The 25,390-nt window shown below is 52.9% G+C and overlaps 1 protein-coding gene across 1 annotated transcript in view; it reads left to right on the top strand.

The window, feature by feature from the left end:
* The window catches only part of CFAP20DC (CFAP20 domain containing), a 195,279-nt gene that overhangs the window by 78,640 nt on the left and 91,249 nt on the right, over nucleotides 1-25,390 (top strand). The window contains exons 8-10 of the mRNA XM_048487317.1: nucleotides 5,712-5,851; nucleotides 7,703-7,883; nucleotides 8,179-8,294. Of these exons, the coding sequence (XP_048343274.1) occupies nucleotides 5,712-5,851; nucleotides 7,703-7,883; nucleotides 8,179-8,294 (437 nt within the window). The remainder of the gene's footprint in view (nucleotides 1-5,711; nucleotides 5,852-7,702; nucleotides 7,884-8,178; nucleotides 8,295-25,390) is intronic.

Here is a 25,390-nt window from a genome sequence, read left to right as displayed (position 1 = left end):
CCTTGCTACAGACTTCTCTGTGACTCACATGCCAGGCTACTCTATTCAGATGGCCTCACCTTTTGACCTCACAGTATATATACTCCACTTGCTTTCCATTCCTACTATCAGATCCTCTGAAGATGCCAGCCACAGATGCAGGCGAAACGTCAGGAGAGAATGCTGCTAGAACACGGCCATACAGCCCGGAAACCACACAGCACCCCACTTTCACAACTGTTTGCAAGTGGATTTTGCTATTCCGCACAGCTTCAAAGAGCATTGAAAGCAGCTTGAAAGTGCATTATTCTGCATGTGCGGAAGGAGCCAATGTTTTGACTTTTTTAGCACCTCACATTTCAGGATTCGTGTCCCCGTTCTGTCTGGCAAAACATCCAAATGGGATGTGGTCGTCAAGGTGGAATGGTAGCATGGGCACACATAGCTGCAGTTTGCTTTGGTTCTCTCTTGAGGTTGGCAGTTCCCGTGATTTCTGTAATATGTGTACTAAGATGATTCACTAAAATGGGAACATTGCTCCCCATCTTGATCGAATCATTCTGAAAATTGTTATTGTTATTTGATTTTTTTTAGAGAAAAATCAGTTACCTAGAGCTTGTAGTTCGAGTCTGATTTTGAATTTTGATCAGTTTTAATTAAGCTTTGGGAATAAACCTCTTTAACTCACCCTTAACTGTTAGTCGTGACTGAAGTAACAGTAGCCTAGGAGGCAAAGAAAAAAAAATCTTTTCCAGTTTGCAGTTTTGAAGTTTCTCTGATTGGCTACCTAGATGTTCTCTGATTGGCTACCTAATTTTCATCATCACGAGTCTACCAAGCAAATGGCGATGATGAAGACTGTATTCATGTAATGTACCTGAAAGTCAGTGTCAATTTCATTGAGAAATAATGTTCATGTTTAAAGCAAAAACAATCCTCGTTGCTTAAAAGATTGTGAAGCCAGTTTTTAAAGCTTCCTGTTGATTGTTTTTACTCTTACACAGTAAAAGGGATGATAGCAGAATTGAGCGGTGCTGCTCAGAGTAGAACAAGTGGTCTTGTACAGCAAACCCCCACCTTCATGAAGAAAAACTCCACACAGCTGTTTCATTCAAAACAAGACTTTTCCCATTGAGTTGCTCTATGTACAAGAAACTATGTACAACGTAGAATAAACAGGAATATTAAGCAGTCCAACAAAGTGCTTCGCCATGCACTTGTTTCCCTAAGGAACACAGACACAGTACAATACAGTTGCTTATATACATGGTTCTACCAATCATTGTAAAGGTCACTTCAAACAGGTTAGAACCGGTTTGTTAGCTGTCAGATCATTCCTTTCTTGCTGACTCATACCTCTGCTGTATAGGATATGATCACCATGATCTAATTGTCATGACAAGGGAGTCTATAAACAGGACTATTGGGGGAGATAAATAAAAAACCCAAATTTTACTTATCTGTTTAATTTCCCCCCCTATTTTCTAAACTCAAGGCAGGTAGCTGAAAGAAATCTATAAATACAACCATTTTATTACTAATCCAGAAAGAACTGCGTACAATAATTTCACAAATATTATAGTGAAAGGAGAAATGCTAACGAAATGCCTTCGGTAATGAGACTGGTGACAGTTTAATGAAAAATGACTGTTGTTTTTTTTAAAAGGCAATTAGACAGTGTGCCTTTAGGTTTTGCCATCCAGCTACAAAGGCATGTAGCCCTTGGTGAAAAAAGTACAATAATTACTGGTTCCATTCTTGACCTATGCCAAGTTCATTTTTGTTAACTTCAGACCACGAGATACCCTGAGCTTCATGGTTTATTGTAATCTTTATTTTTAACCTTCCATTGTGAAAAAGAAATAAGTTCTACTGCTGTTCCTTTTCTATCAAAGTCCCAAAATCAGACCTTCATGGAAATGAATACTTTGATAAGTTTAAGCTTAGGCTTAATTAGAAACTTCTTCTTTTATATATTAAACTTTATTTTTTTATGTTGTTGTTTTAATACTAATCAAAAGCCCAAATTACTTCTCAGTCTGCTTTCAACTACACGTAGTTGTTCAGGGTAGCGGATTACTTGTATGTGTTGATGGAGACAATTAATTGCAGTCAATTAATGTGATTATAAATGGAGAGTGTTCATGGATTTTTAAAAATTGCTATGGGGCAGAGAACATCACAAAGTAGTCATAACACTGAAGAAATTGATATTACAATTAAACAGATTACCCAGTCTATTGGAGTTGTTCCATCATTCCTTAGAATTTGTGAACCCCTTGCATGGGCAAGAATGCAAAATTCAGATCCTCTGAAGATGCCAGCCACAGATGCAGGTGAAATGTCAGGAGAAAATGCTACTAGAACACGGCCATACAGCCCAGAACCCCACAACACTCCAGTGCAAAATTAATTCACCTTTACCACATGCAGAAATGTCTGAATTTGTTTGATAATAGTAGCCTACTCTGCCTCTATCACTCGATAACTAATAAGAAGCTAAGAGATTATTTGATTTTGGTTGGTTGATTGGATTGTGTAGCAAGTGTAGCACATTTCCTGTTTCAGTAATTCCTAAGAAAAACTTATGGCCAACTTGCTTCTACGTAATAAAATGAATGAAACTATTCCAGAGCTAAAGTTCAGTATTTCCATTTCTTTTGAGTGTATTTACTTTAAATAATTGATCAGTAGACAACTGATCAGTCAGTAAGACATCAAAAGCATGTTCAAGAAGTTCTTCAATTGTTTATCTGTTATTTTTCCTTTTTACAATTAAATACATAATTATGATTGATTACTGTGACAAAGTAATTGGTAACAGCCAGACATGGTCAATTCAAAATGCATTTTTTTGTTCCTTATAAGAGATAGATCAAAATGCACCATTTTATAAACACTATATTTAGCCCACCTCAGAATGTAAAACGTTTTCCATTCTTAGTGTTCAAAATATTCTGCAGCTAACCCAATTGTGATAACCGTTTGAGAGAGATACTTTTTAAATTTGGAGGGGCTGATATTGAGTAAAGCCCTCTGATTTCTTGACCGGAGTTCTGCTGGGGATTCAACAGGACCTGGAGGGTTAGAATATAACCTTGAATTTATGTCTGATAAATGTGAACTGCTCAGTTTTGGATCCTGTGCTACAATATAAATGGTTTAAAGTTGGACTGGGTGACATTCAAATCATTTATGGGGTATAAAAAGATTAACTAATTGCCCTTAAAAATAAAGTTAACATGACCTTTAAAGTAGAAGAATGACATTGATGAAAAACAAAACAGAGTGTGGCACAACATGCAGACAAAAGGCAAAGGGGTATAGAGTGTGCAGTGCTCGTAATTGCTATACGACAAACACAACCGGCACAGTGTTTTTAAAAATCTCATGGAGTTGAAAAAAATGCAAATGGAAAATAAGGAATGTCGTGCAGGGGATCAAGGATTTGCTGAGGGCATCTCATTTCTCCCTCTCCCACTGTTTCCTTTCCCTTCCATAAAAGCCCCCACAGCCTCCCCCCATTTTCCTGCTTCTTTCTTTCCTTCACACCAGCCAGCCAACCTATCTTTATCTTTCTATTGTCAGTTTTCCTTCCTTCCAACCCCTGGAAGCTTCTGCTCAGGAAAACTACAGCCCTGTTCTGCAGTGCCAGCAACTGGGGCCAGCTATGCTGTGGGGAGCCTGCACCCCACTTACCCCTTCATCATCTTTTCCACACTATTTCCTCTCTATATTTTCCTGGCAACCTTTCCCTGCTTCCTTCTCTCCTTCCTACCCACCAACCAACCTATCTTTTATCTGTTCCCACCTTCAGCTGTATTTATACCCTGCCTTTCTCCACAATGAGTATCCGGCAACCATTCTCCTCTTCTCTGTTTTACTGTTATAATAATCCTGTGAGGTAATTTAGGCTAAGAATGTGCGACTGACTCAGTGTTATCCAGTGAGCTTTTATGGGGCAGAATGATAATTCAAACCTGGTTCTCCCAGATCCTAGTCTGAAACTCTAACCACTGCAACACACTGACTTTCATAGGCCCTTTCCACACGGGCCATAAACAGTGCCCTGAGCAAAAACGCCGTCCGCAGGGAGCTGTTCGCACAGGGGGCGCAGCTGCTGTGCAGCTGCGCCACCCTTGCGCCTCCCGAGCGGCGTGAAGCGCCATCCCTCCCCCCTCTGACCGGTCGACCTACCATCTCTGCAGCCGTCCAGTGCGTCGCCGAGGCCTGGGGACATGCCCCCCTGCCCTGCGACACCAGAGCTGTCGCGCAGGGCGGGGGGGGGGCGTGTCCCCAGGCCTCGGCGACATGCCAGACGGCCGCAGAGACAGTAGGTTGACCGGCGATGGCACTCAGCTGCGCCGTCTTCCCGGTGGTTTCTGGGACCGTTCGTCTGAACGGTCCCAGGGGGGTTGGGTCAGTGTCGTGTACACCGACCCAACCCCCATCGTAGCCATGCGGAAATGGCCATAGTTCAGCTGTTGTAAAATAGCAAGCAACTGGGCACAGGTAAATCATAGAAGTCAGATGGGATGGTCAGCTATTGGTTTCTGCTGGGTCCAGCCCCTTTGATTTCACCCCCCTGGGCCAAAACAGAACTGCGATGGACTCTGCCCCCTCCCATCTTTTACTGACAAAAACCAAGACTCAAAGGTTAGGAATACTGTTGTGGTTGCCTGGCAACTTCCACAGCCTCTACTGCAGAGGGCATTCATTTCATAAAAAGAACAGGTGCTGCTTCTTTTTTGGAGGCAGGGTTTAAGGCCCCAGTTTTGTTTCATTTTAAAGATTTCATTTTTTTTTCTACAAACCTGGGGCTTTTTTTTCAAGTTTGTAGGAAGGTCTGCCTTGTCTGTTCATGGATTCAATCTGGATTTGTGGATTTTCAGAAATTTTGCCATATAGAGAAATAGCTATAATTTATAGAGAAATAGCTATAATTTAATCAAGCAATAAACTGAATAACCCAGTCACCTGTCTACTGGCAATTTTGGTACTGGCCAATTTTATAATTTTTTTTTGGGGGGGGTGCTTTTTTGCTATTACTTATTATTTATGAATAACAAAGGATCATTTTTGGTGATGTTTATTGTTCTTTTCATTGGAAACTGACCCACTAGAAACATTTGGCTGAATTATACTCTTGCTACCAAATTCTCACTCCTTTCTCACAGCATGGTGATGGGAAAGGATTGGGAAGAAAAGCAAGGCTTAAGTAGTGTATAAGTAGTGATGTCATATCAATTGAAATGAAGATCTTACTACCAGAGTTGAAAGGAAATGGAGTTGAAGGGAAATAGTGGCAGTCTAGCAATTCAAGTTTTCTATATTGAAGTGCACTGTACAGTATTTCAAATACCAGGTTTGAAATAGTTTATCTCACTCTTTAGTAGCTCATATAATGAACACAGGGCAGCATACATGGTTTCTCCCTTTTCCATTTTATCTTAACAAAAACCTGAGCAGTAGGCCTGACTGAATGGATGATTGGGCCAAGATTACTTTGAAAGAATATTTGGGTTTGAACTTGAGTCCCAATTGGCCTACTCTTACATGCCAACCCTCATAATTACCCTTTCACCCGGTGGAATGGGACAGGTAATGAAGGTCTTACTACCAGAGTTGAAAAGAAATGGAGTTGAGGGGAAATAGTGGCAATCTGCGTGTACTGAAGTCCACTGTACAGTATTTCAAATACCAGGTTTGTAATAGTTTATCTCACTCTTCAGTAACTCATATAACAAACCGAGGATCAACGACTGCACGGAACACTAAAAGTCAAGATGTGTCTCACATTGCGTTTGGATCTAAGGTCCTTGGGCCACCTCCACCTTCAGGCCGAAGGTTCGGCACAAGGGCGTCTGGAGAGGTAGGAATACAAATGTAATTGCTGTAGGAACAAATGTCGAGCCTTTACATTAATGAGAGACAGAAACTAAGATAAATGATTGTTGAAAAAGAGATTATTTAAATTAGACGAAGAAGCCTGTATGTATCAAATTCTAGTACTGCATTAAGGTGCATGTTGTAGACTGTTAGGTCTCGCAACCTTAAGCCAACAAACGGACTCTGAAGTATTGATCGATAGTGTTTATTGACTAGGCATCGAAGCACCATACTTGGCAAAGCCAATTCTGATGAAGCTGGCATTCATAATTGAAGCACCCCTGTAGAGGGACACCCCTCCCCCCATTTTCCCGGGAGTTTGTGAAAAACAATATTTGGAGCTAAGATGCCCCAAGGTCTGTGGCAGATAGCAAGAGAAAGCCACCTGCCTTCCTGCCCTACAAGATAACAGATGTAATACAATTCTCATGGGACAGAGGTACCAGGGGAAGCCTAGTTGTCTACAAAGCATGTGAAGCCATAAAGTAAAGATCAAAGAAAGAATGCACAGATGGCAGTGAATACATGTCTGGTCACATATATCTTTCTAGCAGCAGTAATTTGTTATTTTAAGCAGTTGCATGGTTCTGGGAATGTATCTCAACCACCTAGGTAGCATCCCCCTGACACAGACGTGCTGAAAATCTCTGAAGAGCACAGGGCAGCATACATGGTTTCTCCCTCCTCCATTTTATCTTAGTAAAAACCCGTGAAGTAGGCCTGACTGAATGGATGATTGGGCCAAGATAACTTTTGTAACAATATGTGGGTTTGAACTTCAGTCCCACTCGCCCCACTCTTACACGCCAACCATCATAATCTACCCTTTCATCCTATGGCATGAGATGGATAATAGAACTGGTTGAGCAACGAAATTGCCAAAATAGGTAGAGGGGAATTCTGGGAGCTATTTGGTGAGTACCATGGATATTTTAACATACGCCTAGACCCAGCGTCCCTTTTATTCCCCCACCTCTCCCCCTTGTAGAACTGACTATGGCACTGCTGGAGGTATTTTATTGTGGAAATCTGTCTGATTGTGTTGATTTATTGTAAACATTACAAGTTGCCCAGAGTCTGCCAGGAAAAGAGAGATCTATAAATAAAATTATAAATAAAAATAAACATTATTGTAAGATGCGTTAAAAGAATGTCAGGTTTAGGGGCAAAGAGTTCAAAGGAGAAGAGAGAAAATAAGGAGAAGCCGTGCACTTTGTGCTGTGAGCCTTTGGTTCTGATAGCCACATTCCTAGACTAGGATCGTTCCTAACTCTCACAATGGGGAAGGAAACAAATCTTTTTATGGCTTGTTTGGTTTGGTTTTATTGTTTTAATTGTGAGCCACCTTTAGCAGCTCTCTGGAGAGGTAGCATATATGTTTAAAAAAATAAATAATAAATAAATATACGATGGATATATGAGATTTTTCCCTGGGGCTTATTTTGCTTTTGTGACTGTATACCTAATAATAATTTTAAAAAGAACAGCCAAACAATAATGACAGTAGATGCGAGGAGGAGTATAAGAAAATGTGGCGTTTGTTTTTTAAACAGAAAAAGTTGTTTCGTGCAGCACAGAAGTAGGTTGGTATATTGAAAGTGCACTTCTCTAAATTCCTAATGCATTCTATGTTTACTAAATTGTTATAAAATGTCTTAAATGCAAGGTGACATGTTATTTGTTCAGGCTGCTAAAAAGAACCATCCCTGTCTCTCATTTGATAGTTATTACTATTTTAAACATTTTCTCATGCTTTCTAAAAACTTTCAATTGATTGAGAAAGCACTGTTTGAACTTTCAACGGATAATAACTGGGGTTTTCTTCCCCTTAAAGGTAACAAAATCTGGGACCATCAGAACCAACAGGTCATGCCAACCCTCAGCTTTGGAAAAGGGAAGGGATCCAGTGAAAGACAGTGGCGGGTTTGAACAATCTTCTTCACCCTCCATTGAGGCTGTGGTCCAAGGAAACAAAGAGAATCTTCATCGCACAGCTCAAACTTCATTGGACAAGGGTAAGAACATAAGAAGAACCCTGCTGGATCAGATTAGTGGTCCATCTAGTTTAGCTTTCTGTCTCACAGAGTCAGTTACTATGGAGAGCCAGCACAAGGCATAGGCGCTTTCCGCATGGACAAACTACGACGTCATGGAAATGGCAAAAAGAGCATCACAGTGAAAGCGTTCGCACGCACAGCAGCAGAGGTGTGCAGCTGCGCCATCGCGAAAACGATCAACCGGCGCGAAGCCGCAGTATTCAAAAGTCACTCAGGATGGAGGTTTTTCAAATACAGCGCTCCGAGGCTGCAGTCGTGCAAACCGCCGCCACGGAGTCGGTGCCAAAAATGGCGACTGCCAAACGCCAGCCCACACTGGTGGCAGCCATGTTGGGGAGGGAGACCTATTTTGGCAGCCATGGTGGTGAGGTCAGCAGCGGCAGTTTTAAAGCGCTCTGCTTCGAGGCCACCTGTGTGGCATTTAAGAGTCACACACACCTGCAGATGTGCAACCGCGTGCCTTCGATCACTGCCTGCTCGAGCACCTCTCCCAGATCCATATCATCTATGCAGATGGCAGCTGCCCGCACAGTCTCTGGTGGCACTGGCCAAATGAACAGGGACAGACAATAGATGGGAGAAAAGCTGATGACAGATAGGGGGGCGGACAAAGCATCAGGGCAGGCGCCTTGGCCAATCGCGCTGCTGAACGCCCATGACGTTTAGCCGACGCAGCTTCGCCAGTGCACAGGCACGACAGGGTGCAGCAGGACGCTGCTTCCGCAGCGCTTCTGTGCGAACCATTGCGGTTCTGCGGGGCCGTTTGCTCACGCAGCTTCGCCTGGCCATGCGAACGCTCCGCTGGGGATGCGCTGCTATTACTGACGACTTCACAACTGTCTTTTTGTATGTGCGGAAACGGCCATGGAGACCAATTGCTCATGTTGCTTAGTTTGGATGGGAAATGTACTGGTGTAGAACACATTTTGTCCGATAGAATAATTATGGTAAACAATTGTTGTTCTGTTGCTGTCAAAGTTGAAAGTGATCTGATTGCATAATAAGCTTCCTTCTGTGATTCCCTTGTCAACTGGGGAAGAAAATGGCAGGGTGAATAGGTCTTACTGCATCTTTTCTTCCCTTTTTGTCTGGCGGGGTTTCACTTGGTTTCATGCAGTGAAAATATAACATTCTTTCTTACTATCTCAGTATTACAGGTTGATTATACTTGTCCAGTAGTATAAGTGCTGTGAGATTGATTAACTGGTCACAGCTCTGTCCTGCCCTTGCTCATGAAGCTCCGGGCAACATTTAGGAAGTGATCTCATTTTCATGCTCATAAAAACCTTGTCAGAGAGACACTAAGAAGAAGAAGAGTTTGGATTTATATCCCCCCTTTCTCTCCTGCAGGAGACTCAAAGGGGCTTACAATCTCCTTGCCCTTCCCCCCTCACAACAAACACCCTGTGAGGTAGGTGGGGCTGAGAGAGCTCCGAGAAGCTGTGACTAGCCCAAGGTCACCCAGCTGGTGTGTGTGAGAGTGTACAGGCTAATCTGAATTCCCCAGATAAGCCTCCACAACTCAAGTGGCAGAGCTGGGAATCAAACCTGGTTCCTCCAGATCAGAGTGCACCTGCTCTTAGCCACTGCTCTTAGCCACTATGCCACTGCTGCTCCCTAACAGCCCAATCCAGATGGGGGGAGGTGCTCCACCGTGCCTGGAGGTGGTGCAGGAGAGAGAGCGCCATGCTGCCTCCAGTGGAGCTTCAGGCAGCGCAGTTGGCGGAGGGAGGGGGAAAACACTGCCACCAGAAAAACTCAATGGAAAAAAGGGACCTCCACCACATGTTTTTGTGGCGCAAGTTACAGGCCTGCACCAGAGCAGTCCTGGGCTGAAAGCCTGGTGGAAGCTGACTACTGTTGGCTCCACCTCTGGGAAGGCCCTTAGCCGACCCCCAGTTGTGCTGGTGTCCTCCTTTACACCAGTGCAACTCTGGGGGCAGAAACGTCTTCTGGGTTGGGCACCTCAGAGCTCTGCGGTGCTTACCTGCCACTCTGTGTGCTCTCTCTGGCGGTGTAGGTGCCACTTCTGCTGGTGGGGTGGGCAGATGCATCAGCACAAACTTGCACTGCTCCCACAACACATCTCCCCCCCAAAAAATCTGGATTGGGCTGTAAGAGATAGTGATGGGATTGAAGCTGGATACACTATTCATTATACTGGTTTTTAAAGAAGTTTGGGAACTCTATATTGCTACCCAAGAATGGAATTCTAAGGCTAGTCCACATGTTCATGGAATTGTCCTGGATTCTTTGTGCACTTGATCAGAAGCAGCTGCATTGTGGGAACCGACTCCTCCAGGAAGTATTACGTTGGAGATATCATGAGCGAAAGCCTTAGATCTGGGGTGCAAGCCATCTTGGATGTTGCAGCTATGAAGTAATAAACATGCACATATGAGTGAGCTTGAAGGTCGTTTAAAACCAGTGTTGCAAACTTCAGAAGCACCAATCCCACTGCTTTCGGTTCATATTGCTTCCAAAGAAGTTTGCTTACTGACTCGCAGCTTGAGAATAGGTCTTTGTAATTATCTCTTCACTGTGCAACCACACCCTTCTGCAAATGCGAATTGTTGCAGATGACCGAAAGGACACAGAAATAGCAAATGTTATGGCACAAATTTTACATTCTTTAACATCTCTGCTCTTCCAAAGCAAGAGAATAAATCTCTGTGTTTCAAAGGATTCTGAAGTAATTCACATAAAATATAAAATGTCTGCACTGCAGGGATTATGGAAATCAAACACCCTGCAACGGAGTTTGCTTCAGAGCATTGATAAAGATTTGCAGGATTAAACAAAGACTACCATAGCAGTGCATATAAATAAAGAACTTCCATGCTTTCATGATTAAAGAGAGAGAGAGAGAGCTAAAAATAAATTATTCTTGTAAGCCCTTATTAAATTTAAGCACCAAAAGAACCCAATCATCAAGAATACTGAAACTTTTTTTTACTTGTCCCAGTTTCTAACATCTGCCTTTCATACTATTACATACTGTATCTCTGTGGAGCAGGTTTCTTTTAAAAAACAAAAAAGCCAAAATTGTTAGCTTGCTGTGCAGTTTGTCTTCTGGACACCGAGACAGCTACTTAATGAATAGTTGCTCTCCTGTACTTACCCAATCAAGCCTCTACCAACTCATAGTTAGCTCCCAGGCAATCTTATCAGCCTTTGAAAGACATAACTCAGCTAAGGCACCTGCAGTAGGAACTCCACAGGGTGGGCAGAAATAGGCAAGACTGGCCACCATTGATTTCCCTTCTGGTGACACGTTCTTGCCTTTCTATCCCTTGTATATTCCCCTTCTCACAACAGACACCGTGGGAGGTAGGCAGAACTGAGAGAGATCTGTGACTAGCCTAAGGTCATCCAGCAAACTTCATGTGTAAGAATGGGGAAGACAAACCTGTTTTACCAGATTAGAACCCACCATTCTTAACCACTCTCGACTATCAAATTGATAAGAACGTAACATTAAATCCCCCAAGTCTTTGCCAGTTCAACCTCAGTCCCCAAGAGAGATTTCACTACAGTTTTTCAGATGCATTCAGCTTCCTGACAATTGACAAAAGGTATGCAAGTCTGGTCATCATTGGAGTTTGCTGTCCGAGGGTGGATCTCTTTTTGTGCAAGTCCCTTTACCAATAATACACACTACTCAATTGCTGGGGTAATAAATTGGCCGTAGCCATTTTATCGAACAGAAACGTGAGGCTAAGCATGGGTCTGGGTCTGGTCATACGGGTGAGGTGCGACAGCTCAGCAGGGCGGATGCCTCGTCCCGAGCTTCGTTCCATTGCGGGGCTCTGCCGGGCGGACGCTCCTGGCCAGAGATGTTCCTCTTCGGCCCGGTTCGACAGGGGCGGTCACCTCTTGCCGCTGTTGCCGTTCCCAAGGGGAAGGCGTAGCTCCCTAGCTCCCTTCCCCTTCCAGAGCCATACCAATTGATAAAGGTATGCAAGTCTGGTCATCCTTGGAGTTTAGCTTCAAGTTTATATGTCATCTCCCTTTCTCTTCCATCTGTATGCAGAACATACCATAAGGAAAGTTGGATTAGATTTAGATGAAGAAATTGGTAGAAAGAATATGAACAGTTTGAGATGTAGATGACTCTATACTGCTGCCAGGAAATAGTGAAAACTTGAAACAACTACTGATGAAAGCAGAAAATGCCCAGGCAAGATTACAGCTGAACATGAAGAAGAGACAAATAATGGCTACGGGAATTACACAATTTCGAGGCAGAAGATGAAGAAATTCAAATTGTTCAAGATTTTCTATGCTTTGGCTCTATCATCAAGCAAAAGGGAGACTGCAACCTAGAAATCAGAAGGCGATTGAGACTGGGAAAGGCAGCCCTGAAAGAGCTAGAAAAGATACTTAAACGTAAGGATGTGTTGCTAGCAATCAAGATGATTCATACCATAGTATTTCCCATTACTATGTACGGGTGTGAAAGTCGGATAACGAAGCGAGCAGACAGGAAGAAAGTAGATTCCTTTGAAGTATGTTGTTGAATGAGAGTTTTAAAGATATGGTGGACCCCCAAAAGACATGCCAGTGGGTTCTGATCAAATCAAATCTGAACTCTCCCTAGAAGCTAAAATTATTAAACTGAGTCAGTAACTTGACGTCACTTAAAACACACAGTGACTGCTAGATTCAAGTCTAGTTTAAGGAGGAGAGATCATATGTAAGAAGTTTCTCGCTTTCAATGCAACCCTACGTTTAAGGCTTGAAAGCTATAGCTGCCAAGGTTCCATCTCATTTCTGTAAATTCTTTCTGCTCCAACATCAGATAACTCTTACAGACTTTAGTAGGAAACCATCTGATAATGCCTAAGTTCTGTTCTGCCTGTTTATTTATTTATTTTTATCTTGCCATTGCTGCTATTAAGGATTCGGGATAAGTTACATTATTCATTACAACAAACAGCATTATCTCACCATAAAACCTAGCAGTCAGGCCCCAGTCCAAAACCTCAGCTCCAAGGGTATTCTATCTGTCATTAAGATACACAATAAAAAAATATTGGGGATATAGAGCCCTGGAAACCCCACCAAACTTCTGACAGGCTTGGGAAGCTGTCCCACAGTCAGGAGCTATTACTGAAAATGCTGTATCATGGACTGGCCTCATCTGCTTACTAAATAGCACTTGATCCACAGAGAGGGGCTGCCACTGAGAAGCACATCTATGAGCCCTAGGCACTTTGAATTGGACAAACCGAAAAACAGCCAGTGAAGACTTTTCAGAATAGGTCTAACATTCAGGCTGTGACTGTCATAGACAGGCCCTCAAGAACAAAAGATAGTCCAGACACAGTTCTTAGCAGGTTCAGTCGTTTAATGAGTACACAGAGCCTGGAAGCAAGACAAGGCTAGAAACAGTAGCCTGCAGACTGAACCACAACGTTGCTACCACAAGCTAGTCCAGCTGCAACCTCTCTGTTATAACCATCCTCCCATTCACTACTGCCATAACCTCTTGCAGCTGGGTTACTTTAGTCTGGCTCCTGCAAAAACTTGGCATCCAATCCAGCTCGCCCCATAGCTGCTACCCTGCTATTGTGTCTGCTTTGCTGTAAACTATCATGTAGTCTCCTCCTATGTTGCTCCGTGGACTCTGGAGATGGGGATGGGGGGGTGGGGGTTGTGTCAGAGCTGGCAGGGTCCCCTCTGGCTTAGTATCAAGAGGCTCAAGAGGCTCAGAGCTAGATCCTGGCTGGGAAATCTCAGACCTTGGACTTGACTGTGGATCCCAGCCTGAATTCTCTGCCTGAGCCTCTGGACTGGGTGCTGCAGGAACTACTGACTCCTCGGGCTCTGCGTTTACAGGCAGTGCCTGGCAATCTGGAACCAAAACTGTCCCCTCTTCTCCATCCGAGTCTTCCTCCCAGAGGTCCCCAGCCAGACCAGGCTGAGCATTAACACTATCCCCTCCCCTATCACCCCTCTGGACAAGAGGACAGGGCTTCCAGGGGTATGTCCTGTGAAACTGGTGAACCAAAGCTGGGGTATGGATATGGTGAGCAGGTTCCCAGGAGCGCTTCTGCTTCCAATATAACAGCTGTGGCCAAATATTACCCACAAAATGGTGCTTTCTGTGTCTCCTTCTGCACTCTCAGACCACTTCCCTCCTCAGGTGGCAAAGAGTGGCTGAATTGTACCTTGGCTGCTGTTGCTGCCCAGGGGTGGGACAGAGAGAGGGGAACCCAGCATGGGGCTGCGCTACCCAACTGCCGGCGTGAGCAAGAGATGTGCTTGGAGGAGGCGAGGCCGGGGCCTTATATGAGCAGGCTGGGCCTTCCTGCGCCTCTTCTTGCCCGAGCGCCCATGGCTTCTCCCACTGTCCCTTGGGGGTCTGAGTTTTTTGTTGTTGGCATTCTGGTTACGGTTATTGTTGTTATTATTTGCATTTCATCTGTCACAGCCTGGCGGGTTGCGCATGAGGACTGATCTGTTCAGGGGAGGAGGAGCCTGGGGCATGGAGCGAGCCTGTGAATCTACATGGTTCCCCGCTCCTTTCCATGAGCCGAGGCAGGACCGGGAGATAATACTCCAGTTTGTTCTGCATGGCCTGGGTCTTTTATATTTACCCCGTTGACAAAAGACAGAAGGACCGGCTCCCCCCTCCCCCCCCCCCGCCAGCTTTCCCCTTCCTTCATGATCCACGCCTCACTAGCTCCAAAGGCAGTGGGAATGGCTGTCCCCCACCACAGCGGGAAAGTGGCAAGGTGGGGAAAATATACCGGGTCTGCTCCTATGGTGTTTGCACAGCAGCGGGGTCACCCCGGGATCTTTTAAAAGAACCGCCAAACTGGTGATTTTTGAATATTGTGAGGCAAGAAAAATATCGCGGGGCAGTATTGGAGCAGGCTCACGTTAGCACCGGGAGCCATGCGGAACTCACGGCTGAACTGGGATATTTTTCTTGCTCACCCCGGGATAGTTTGACCATGTGGAAACGGCCTATAACAACTCAACTTAATGTCACTGTTATTTCTTACTCCTTTTATTTTTACCCAGAGACTTTCAGCTGAGCTTCCATGCTCAAATGTTTCCTCAGAAGTATATATATACTTGCAATATAATGCTACTGCCCCCCTTCTTTATTTGTCTATTCCTTTTAAATAAGTTGTACCCCTCAGTTCTAACATTCCAATAGTGAGTATTATCCCATCAAATTTCAGTAATGCCTACCAGGTCAGTTCTTTTCCTGCATTAAGGCTTCAAGTTCCCCCTGTTTGTATTCTATATTCTGCACATTAGTGCAGAGACATCGGAATCTATGACTGATGTGATGTGAGTACTTTATTTCTGTTCTTACCTGAAAATTAATGGACCGTTGCGTATGTGCCCCTCCCCTCCTTTAGCATTCTTATCTCCAGTAATTTGCTTCAGACTAGCTTTCAAATTTTGTCTCCCTCCCCCACAAAAAAATTAGTTTAAAGCTCTTATCAGCTTTGTGAGGCTCTTGCCAAGTGCATTTTTTCCTACCCTTATGAGATGTAAACCATCTCCTGACAGAAATGCTTCAACTTGAAAGCATAGGCCATGGTCCAAGATTACCAAGCCTTTCCTGATGTCACCCTCTGCATAACCAGTCATTTATATCCATTTTTCTTCTCTCTTTTCCTAAGCCAAGGCCTTTGACAGGAAGATGTGATGAAATCACAACCTACGCCCGCAGGTCCGTTACCTCTTTACCCCAAACCTCACAGTCTCTTTTAATACGTTCCAGGCTATAAAAGGGACTGTTAGGATTTTCATCCTGGATTGACCCATAATGCAGAGATTATCCCTACTGTCCTGGGTCATTCCCAATTTTGAACTGAAATTATTCAGATATGTATGTGACAGAAAGTCCATAAACATATCTTCCCCTAGCAGGTGTGCAATACTGCTACAAAAAGGAAATTGTTCTTGGGCAAGGGAAGAAATAGAATGAATGGATATTGTTTATTGTTTGTTAGTCTTATTTATACCATGTTGAAACCTTCATTAAAACGTTAGGCTGCAATTAGAGGCTCCAGTATAAATCTGACTCTGCAGAGAAACTAATTAGACATTTAGGTGATCATTCTTGTATTTATCTTGTTTGCTGCAATATTGTGATTATACAGTAATTTACATATTTTTCATAAGAAGATAACCAAATTATTCATAACAAAGGAAACATTTGATTTTTTTTTAATGGAAGAATTCCAGTATAATTTACGGTTGAGAGATAATAGGATTTAGTTTGGTTTAAAACACTCGTCTCATTTACCTGTAAACAGGCATCAATGCTACATTGGCTACAGGTCACAGGAAATGTTGAATTGTGTAATGGGTATGAAATATCATGCCACAGGTTTCTATGCTATCTCCTTCTTCCACTTTGTAATGCCATAGAGTATGTCTGTTTCTGTTAAAGTGCCAACCTAAAAAGGGAGATAACATAATCCCTTCTTTCCTACCCATTTGTGTTTCTTAATGTTGGATAGAAGAGAATATGTGTTGCGAAGTAAACTGGAGGGGAGTGGGTGCATATGGAAAGAGCAAATTCTCAATCCTGTCGTGTCCATATGAGATGTTGGTTCAACAGAATTGGGGGGCAAAGCCTTTCATTATCTCTATCAGATATCAAATGTGTTCGTCAAATTATATATACCATCCAGAGTTTCTGTGGGGAAGTGTAAGGTTTAAATGTGATGAGAGAGAGAGGAAAGACAGACTAACAGATCCGACATGAATTAGTTTTATATTTTAGATGGAATATCACAACAAAGGTGGACATTGCAGGAGGCACAGAAGAGCTAGATCAGTGGTTCTCAACCTGGGGCTCGGGACCCCTTTGGGGGTCGAATGACCCTTTCACAGGGGTCGCCTAAGACTCTCTGCATCAGTGTTCTCCATCTGTAAAATGGATAAATGCTAGGGTTGGGGGGTCACCACAACATGAGGAACTCTATTAAGGGGTCACGGCATTAGGAAGGTTGAGAACTACTGAGCTAGACTCAAGTACAAAGTAGGAATGGAGATTCCCAAGTCTTTATATCCCAGTATATAGGTGGCAGTAGGTGCTGCAGCAAAAGGAGTTGGGATACAGAGGTACCATGCCAAATGTAATCATTTTATTAGACCTGGAGAGAAATCTTTAGGGGCAGAAAATTAACTTCTGTAGTGTGGTAAGAATCTTGACCCCACATATACTCTGAGAACAATATCACTGGTTCCAGGAGCAGCAGCACCCAAATAGTTTCAGGTTCATTCTGTTGTTCATCTTCCAATGTTATATATGCCATCAAGTGTCGGTCATTCCCTTCCACTCTCTACGTCGAACAAACAGGTCAGTCACTATGCAAAACAATAAATGGGCAAAAAGTCTGACATTAAAAAAAATCACAGTTCTCAGAAACCAGTGGAACAACATTTTAATTTTCCAGGACATTCCATTGCTGACCTAAAAGTGGCAATTCTCAAACTGAGAAGCTTCAATGGGAGGTTTACAACATGAAATTACTGAACTTGGTTCATTCACAGATTCAGATCAATGGATCCCTTGGGGCTGAATAGGGGCGAAGGATTCTTATCTCACTACAGAGGTTACAGATATTCAAGATTATAACATGGACCTAAGTGCTTCTGCCTGTTATGAGGGTACGTTCAAAGCAGACATGTTTTTAATGGAATCCATCACATTTCCTGTAACATGTAGTTATTTCCTAACAGTTTGATGCTTTTTAGCTTTTTCATTCCTTACCATTAAAGGCAGCTATGCTGCTCTTACAGTCCAAACTTTGTTTTAATTCTTTACTGCTGAGACTTCTTTTTTCTGTATAGGTTGTTGATGGTAATATTGGTTTATGGAGCTTGGGAGTTCCAAGCTATGGCAGCCAAGCCACACGATGCTACATCTAATGAGGATAAGGAAGTGATGCATACCTGAACAGTTCTCCTTTTCCCTTGGTGTTATTTGAGATCCCCTTGAATCAATCACAGTGACACTTTTTTCCTAATGTAATTTCAAACAGTGAAGTATAATTTAACATTGCATGGGTGAAATAAAAGCTCCTTCCATGTTTATCTGGCACCGTCAATCTTTAAATCCATTCAGCGGCTTTATGTTTGTTTTAAAACAAGAAGATTAGCACTGCCTGCTCACAAGGGAATCCGATGAAATGGTGCATTTTTTCATGTCGCACCTTTTTCAGTACAGTAGTTCTGAGATTCGAATATAAATCAGATACGGGGGCTGGAAACTGAGTCGGACACGTTTTGAGAATTAAGTCCTCTTTGATGACTTTATGGTGATATAGTAAGAAATGTCATCCATTGCAATTCACCCATGTTTTCCAACACATTCCATTCCAGTGTGACCAAGAAACAATATATTATGGGGCTGTGCTGATGAAGGGCCAGAGCTATGCAGATAGAAGTCTTGATGCTTTATGTTTATATAAGGAGTCATCAGGGTAGGGAATAGATTTAACCATCATCCTTTTAGTACCATATACGTGAATGCCTATTGTTTATTCTAAAGAGGAAATAAAAAATTGTGCATTTTGACATAATGTTGCAGTGAGTAGAAAGCCCTGTTACCCGCCCACTCACTGCCAAGATTTGTTTATTTAAGAAAAATGTATATCCCCCATTTCTCCTCCAAAAAGTTCATGGTGCTTTACAATGGCAATGTCTATAAAAAGCACAATGTCAAATAAAATAACCGACCTAACAACACTAATAAAAAACTCAGACAGTGTATCTCTGTTAATAAAGTATGCAGATACTAATCACCTTTCCCTTAGAGTCCTGACAATATACAAATAATCCTATGGAGCTCACTTTACCAAAATGATGGTGAACATTATACTAGTGAAAAAATATATTCTTATTTTAAATCATAGCTCTACCGGGCCAGAAGATAACCAAATTATCAGGCTATAAAAGGGAAGCCGTACTTCACATTCCTTTAAAATATCATTTGTATGAGAAGCATATGTCCTTTAATCAGCTGCTTTGTTAAGTCGGTCCAAATTTAAGTATTTAACAACCCTACTAATGTAATTTAGCCAGAAATATTTCAGGAGAGAGGGTGAAAAATTTGTAATCCTGAAGGCAGGTTAGAAAAGGGGTAATATAGGTGGGGTGGGAGGAAGAGACAGATGGACTACATCAGGGGTCTGCAACCTGCAGCTCTCCAGATGTTCATGAACTACAATTCCCATCAGCCCCTGTTGGGGGGGGGGGGGGGTTTGGGGGGGGGGGGGCGGGGGGGGGGGGGGGGGGGGGGGGGGGGGGGGGGGGGGGGGGGGGGGGGGGGGGGGGGGGGGTGGGGGGGGGGGGGGCGTGGGGGGGGGGGGGGGTGGTGGGAGGGGGTGGGTGGGAGGTGGGGGGGATGGGGGGGGGGGGGGGTGGGGGGGGGGGGGGGTGGGGGGGGGGGGGGGTGGGGGGGGGGGGGGGTGGGGGGGGGGGGGGGTGGGGGGGGGGGGGGGTGGGGGGGGGGGGGGGTGGGGGGGGGGGGGGGTGGGGGGGGGGGGGGGTGGGGGGGGGGGGGGGTGGGGGGGGGGGGGGGTGGGGGGGGGGGGGGGTGGGGGGGGGGGGGGGTGGGGGGGGGGGGGGGTGGGGGGGGGGGGGGGTGGGGGGGGGGGGGGGTGGGGGGGGGGGGGGGTGGGGGGGGGGGGGGGTGGGGGGGGGGGGGGGTGGGGGGGGGGGGGGGTGGGGGGGGGGGGGGGTGGGGGGGGGGGGGGGTGGGGGGGGGGGGGGGTGGGGGGGGGGGGGGGTGGGGGGGGGGGGGGGTGGGGGGGGGGGGGGGTGGGGGGGGGGGGGGGTGGGGGGGGGGGGGGGTGGGGGGGGGGGGGGGTGGGGGGGGGGGGGGGTGGGGGGGGGGGGGGGTGGGGGGGGGGGGGGGTGGGGGGGGGGGGGGGTGGGGGGGGGGGGGGGTGGGGGGGGGGGGGGGTGGGGGGGGGGGGGGGTGGGGGGGGGGGGGGGTGGGGGGGGGGGGGGGTGGGGGGGGGGGGGGGTGGGGGGGGGGGGGGGTGGGGGGGGGGGGGGGTGGGGGGGGGGGGGGGTGGGGGGGGGGGGGGGTGGGGGGGGGGGGGGGTGGGGGGGGGGGGGGGTGGGGGGGGGGGGGGGTGGGGGGGGGGGGGGGTGGGGGGGGGGGGGGGTGGGGGGGGGGGGGGGTGGGGGGGGGGGGGGGTGGGGGGGGGGGGGGGTGGGGGGGGGGGGGGGTGGGGGGGGGGGGGGGTGGGGGGGGGGGGGGGTGGGGGGGGGGGGGGGTGGGGGGGGGGGGGGGTGGGGGGGGGGGGGGGTGGGGGGGGGGGGGGGTGGGGGGGGGGGGGGGTGGGGGGGGGGGGGGGTGGGGGGGGGGGGGGGTGGGGGGGGGGGGGGGTGGGGGGGGGGGGGGGTGGGGGGGGGGGGGGGTGGGGGGGGGGGGGGGTGGGGGGGGGGGGGGGTGGGGGGGGGGGGGGGTGGGGGGGGGGGGGGGTGGGGGGGGGGGGGGGTGGGGGGGGGGGGGGGTGGGGGGGGGGGGGGGTGGGGGGGGGGGGGGGTGGGGGGGGGGGGGGGTGGGGGGGGGGGGGGGTGGGGGGGGGGGGGGGTGGGGGGGGGGGGGGGTGGGGGGGGGGGGGGGTGGGGGGGGGGGGGGGTGGGGGGGGGGGGGGGTGGGGGGGGGGGGGGGTGGGGGGGGGGGGGGGTGGGGGGGGGGGGGGGTGGGGGGGGGGGGGGGTGGGGGGGGGGGGGGGTGGGGGGGGGGGGGGGTGGGGGGGGGGGGGGGTGGGGGGGGGGGGGGGTGGGGGGGGGGGGGGGTGGGGGGGGGGGGGGGTGGGGGGGGGGGGGGGTGGGGGGGGGGGGGGGTGGGGGGGGGGGGGGGTGGGGGGGGGGGGGGGTGGGGGGGGGGGGGGGTGGGGGGGGGGGGGGGTGGGGGGGGGGGGGGGTGGGGGGGGGGGGGGGTGGGGGGGGGGGGGGGTGGGGGGGGGGGGGGGTGGGGGGGGGGGGGGGTGGGGGGGGGGGGGGGTGGGGGGGGGGGGGGGTGGGGGGGGGGGGGGGTGGGGGGGGGGGGGGGTGGGGGGGGGGGGGGGTGGGGGGGGGGGGGGGTGGGGGGGGGGGGGGGTGGGGGGGGGGGGGGGTGGGGGGGGGGGGGGGTGGGGGGGGGGGGGGGTGGGGGGGGGGGGGGGTGGGGGGGGGGGGGGGTGGGGGGGGGGGGGGGTGGGGGGGGGGGGGGGTGGGGGGGGGGGGGGGTGGGGGGGGGGGGGGGTGGGGGGGGGGGGGGGTGGGGGGGGGGGGGGGTGGGGGGGGGGGGGGGTGGGGGGGGGGGGGGGTGGGGGGGGGGGGGGGTGGGGGGGGGGGGGGGTGGGGGGGGGGGGGGGTGGGGGGGGGGGGGGGTGGGGGGGGGGGGGGGTGGGGGGGGGGGGGGGTGGGGGGGGGGGGGGGTGGGGGGGGGGGGGGGTGGGGGGGGGGGGGGGTGGGGGGGGGGGGGGGTGGGGGGGGGGGGGGGTGGGGGGGGGGGGGGGTGGGGGGGGGGGGGGGTGGGGGGGGGGGGGGGTGGGGGGGGGGGGGGGTGGGGGGGGGGGGGGGTGGGGGGGGGGGGGGGTGGGGGGGGGGGGGGGTGGGGGGGGGGGGGGGTGGGGGGGGGGGGGGGTGGGGGGGGGGGGGGGTGGGGGGGGGGGGGGGTGGGGGGGGGGGGGGGTGGGGGGGGGGGGGGGTGGGGGGGGGGGGGGGTGGGGGGGGGGGGGGGTGGGGGGGGGGGGGGGTGGGGGGGGGGGGGGGTGGGGGGGGGGGGGGGTGGGGGGGGGGGGGGGTGGGGGGGGGGGGGGGTGGGGGGGGGGGGGGGTGGGGGGGGGGGGGGGTGGGGGGGGGGGGGGGTGGGGGGGGGGGGGGGTGGGGGGGGGGGGGGGTGGGGGGGGGGGGGGGTGGGGGGGGGGGGGGGTGGGGGGGGGGGGGGGTGGGGGGGGGGGGGGGTGGGGGGGGGGGGGGGTGGGGGGGGGGGGGGGTGGGGGGGGGGGGGGGTGGGGGGGGGGGGGGGTGGGGGGGGGGGGGGGTGGGGGGGGGGGGGGGTGGGGGGGGGGGGGGGTGGGGGGGGGGGGGGGTGGGGGGGGGGGGGGGTGGGGGGGGGGGGGGGTGGGGGGGGGGGGGGGTGGGGGGGGGGGGGGGTGGGGGGGGGGGGGGGTGGGGGGGGGGGGGGGTGGGGGGGGGGGGGGGTGGGGGGGGGGGGGGGTGGGGGGGGGGGGGGGTGGGGGGGGGGGGGGGTGGGGGGGGGGGGGGGTGGGGGGGGGGGGGGGTGGGGGGGGGGGGGGGTGGGGGGGGGGGGGGGTGGGGGGGGGGGGGGGTGGGGGGGGGGGGGGGTGGGGGGGGGGGGGGGTGGGGGGGGGGGGGGGTGGGGGGGGGGGGGGGTGGGGGGGGGGGGGGGTGGGGGGGGGGGGGGGTGGGGGGGGGGGGGGGTGGGGGGGGGGGGGGGTGGGGGGGGGGGGGGGTGGGGGGGGGGGGGGGTGGGGGGGGGGGGGGGTGGGGGGGGGGGGGGGTGGGGGGGGGGGGGGGTGGGGGGGGGGGGGGGTGGGGGGGGGGGGGGGTGGGGGGGGGGGGGGGTGGGGGGGGGGGGGGGTGGGGGGGGGGGGGGGTGGGGGGGGGGGGGGGTGGGGGGGGGGGGGGGTGGGGGGGGGGGGGGGTGGGGGGGGGGGGGGGTGGGGGGGGGGGGGGGTGGGGGGGGGGGGGGGTGGGGGGGGGGGGGGGTGGGGGGGGGGGGGGGTGGGGGGGGGGGGGGGTGGGGGGGGGGGGGGGTGGGGGGGGGGGGGGGTGGGGGGGGGGGGGGGTGGGGGGGGGGGGGGGTGGGGGGGGGGGGGGGTGGGGGGGGGGGGGGGTGGGGGGGGGGGGGGGTGGGGGGGGGGGGGGGTGGGGGGGGGGGGGGGTGGGGGGGGGGGGGGGTGGGGGGGGGGGGGGGTGGGGGGGGGGGGGGGTGGGGGGGGGGGGGGGTGGGGGGGGGGGGGGGTGGGGGGGGGGGGGGGTGGGGGGGGGGGGGGGTGGGGGGGGGGGGGGGTGGGGGGGGGGGGGGGTGGGGGGGGGGGGGGGTGGGGGGGGGGGGGGGTGGGGGGGGGGGGGGGTGGGGGGGGGGGGGGGTGGGGGGGGGGGGGGGTGGGGGGGGGGGGGGGTGGGGGGGGGGGGGGGTGGGGGGGGGGGGGGGTGGGGGGGGGGGGGGGTGGGGGGGGGGGGGGGTGGGGGGGGGGGGGGGTGGGGGGGGGGGGGGGTGGGGGGGGGGGGGGGTGGGGGGGGGGGGGGGTGGGGGGGGGGGGGGGTGGGGGGGGGGGGGGGTGGGGGGGGGGGGGGGTGGGGGGGGGGGGGGGTGGGGGGGGGGGGGGGTGGGGGGGGGGGGGGGTGGGGGGGGGGGGGGGTGGGGGGGGGGGGGGGTGGGGGGGGGGGGGGGTGGGGGGGGGGGGGGGTGGGGGGGGGGGGGGGTGGGGGGGGGGGGGGGTGGGGGGGGGGGGGGGTGGGGGGGGGGGGGGGTGGGGGGGGGGGGGGGTGGGGGGGGGGGGGGGTGGGGGGGGGGGGGGGTGGGGGGGGGGGGGGGTGGGGGGGGGGGGGGGTGGGGGGGGGGGGGGGTGGGGGGGGGGGGGGGTGGGGGGGGGGGGGGGTGGGGGGGGGGGGGGGTGGGGGGGGGGGGGGGTGGGGGGGGGGGGGGGTGGGGGGGGGGGGGGGTGGGGGGGGGGGGGGGTGGGGGGGGGGGGGGGTGGGGGGGGGGGGGGGTGGGGGGGGGGGGGGGTGGGGGGGGGGGGGGGTGGGGGGGGGGGGGGGTGGGGGGGGGGGGGGGTGGGGGGGGGGGGGGGTGGGGGGGGGGGGGGGTGGGGGGGGGGGGGGGTGGGGGGGGGGGGGGGTGGGGGGGGGGGGGGGTGGGGGGGGGGGGGGGTGGGGGGGGGGGGGGGTGGGGGGGGGGGGGGGTGGGGGGGGGGGGGGGTGGGGGGGGGGGGGGGTGGGGGGGGGGGGGGGTGGGGGGGGGGGGGGGTGGGGGGGGGGGGGGGTGGGGGGGGGGGGGGGTGGGGGGGGGGGGGGGTGGGGGGGGGGGGGGGTGGGGGGGGGGGGGGGTGGGGGGGGGGGGGGGTGGGGGGGGGGGGGGGTGGGGGGGGGGGGGGGTGGGGGGGGGGGGGGGTGGGGGGGGGGGGGGGTGGGGGGGGGGGGGGGTGGGGGGGGGGGGGGGTGGGGGGGGGGGGGGGTGGGGGGGGGGGGGGGTGGGGGGGGGGGGGGGTGGGGGGAATTTAACCTACTGATGCCTCAATTAATGTAATTTTATTGGTATCTATTTTTATTTTTGAAATTTACCAGTAGCTGCTGCATTCCCCCCCCCCCCCCCTGGACTTATACGATAGTCAATAAGTTTTCCCAGGTTTTTGTGGTAAAATTAAGTGCCTCGACTTATATGCAGGTTGACTTATACATGAGTGTATACGGTAAGATCTTTAAAAGGGTTATAAGTTGTACGCGTCACTCTGCATACCCTGTCATGCCTAATCTCAGATTAAAGGGATTCTGATAGTGGTTACTTGGTGAGGGAAGCATATTCTACAGGCATCCAGAGACACTCTTTGCTATATTCACATTTCCAGAACAAAGCCCTTCAGCAAAATGGTGAATAAATCAGCATCTATCACACTAGTTCCTTCTGAATACTGTTTAACGCAGTGGAGTGATCCCTGGTATTGCGCTAGGAGCCCACCAAGTCTTTTGTCTCCCTTGACCAAACCCTTTTCTCTTAGCCATGACTCTCTCTCCTAGGAAACTAAATAGCAATTCACTACATGGTGCTGTAGAAAGGAGTGGGGGAATGCCACAGACTTAATGTTTGATGAAGAAGAAGAGTTTGGATTTATCCTTCACCTTTCTCTCCTGTAAGGAGACTCAAGGTGGCTTACAAGCTCCTTTCCCTTCCTCTCCCCACAACAGACACCTTGTAAAGTAGGTGGGGCTGAGAGAGTTTGGAGAGAACCGTGACAAGCCCAAGGTCACCCAGCAGGAATGTCGGAGTGTGGAAACACATCTGGTTTACCAGATAAGCATGTCACCCAGGTGGAGGAGTGGGGAATCAAACCCAGTTCTCTAGATTAGAATCCACCTGCTCTTAACTACTACACCACACCACACTGATCTTGGACAGGTCACCTTAAGTCCACAAGGAAAAGGGCAGCATAAATAAATAATAATGTCACTTTCACATTATCTGTGTTAAGGTAGGAAAGTTTAATGAGGGTCTTGGTTGAGAGGTTGGATTTGGGGCAGGTGAGAAGAGTTAAGAATAGTTGGATCACAAAGCAGAGTTTTGAACCCTGCCACTGTACAGGCGAGGGGCACCACCTGCCATTCATAACAAGAGGAGAATGGAAGCCAAGGGCAGTTGACATACGTAGGATTTATTACAGTAACATACATCACTGGCCTTTGGCAGGTTTGCTTGTTCCGGTTGACGCCCATCAGAATTTGCTGTGGCTAAGCCCTGT

This window comes from Sphaerodactylus townsendi, linkage group LG03 (genome assembly GCF_021028975.2).
Source record: "Sphaerodactylus townsendi isolate TG3544 linkage group LG03, MPM_Stown_v2.3, whole genome shotgun sequence".
NCBI lineage: Eukaryota > Metazoa > Chordata > Lepidosauria > Squamata > Sphaerodactylidae > Sphaerodactylus > Sphaerodactylus townsendi.
Note: the sequence above shows the minus strand (reverse complement) of the source record. Positions and strands in the feature narration are given on the sequence as shown.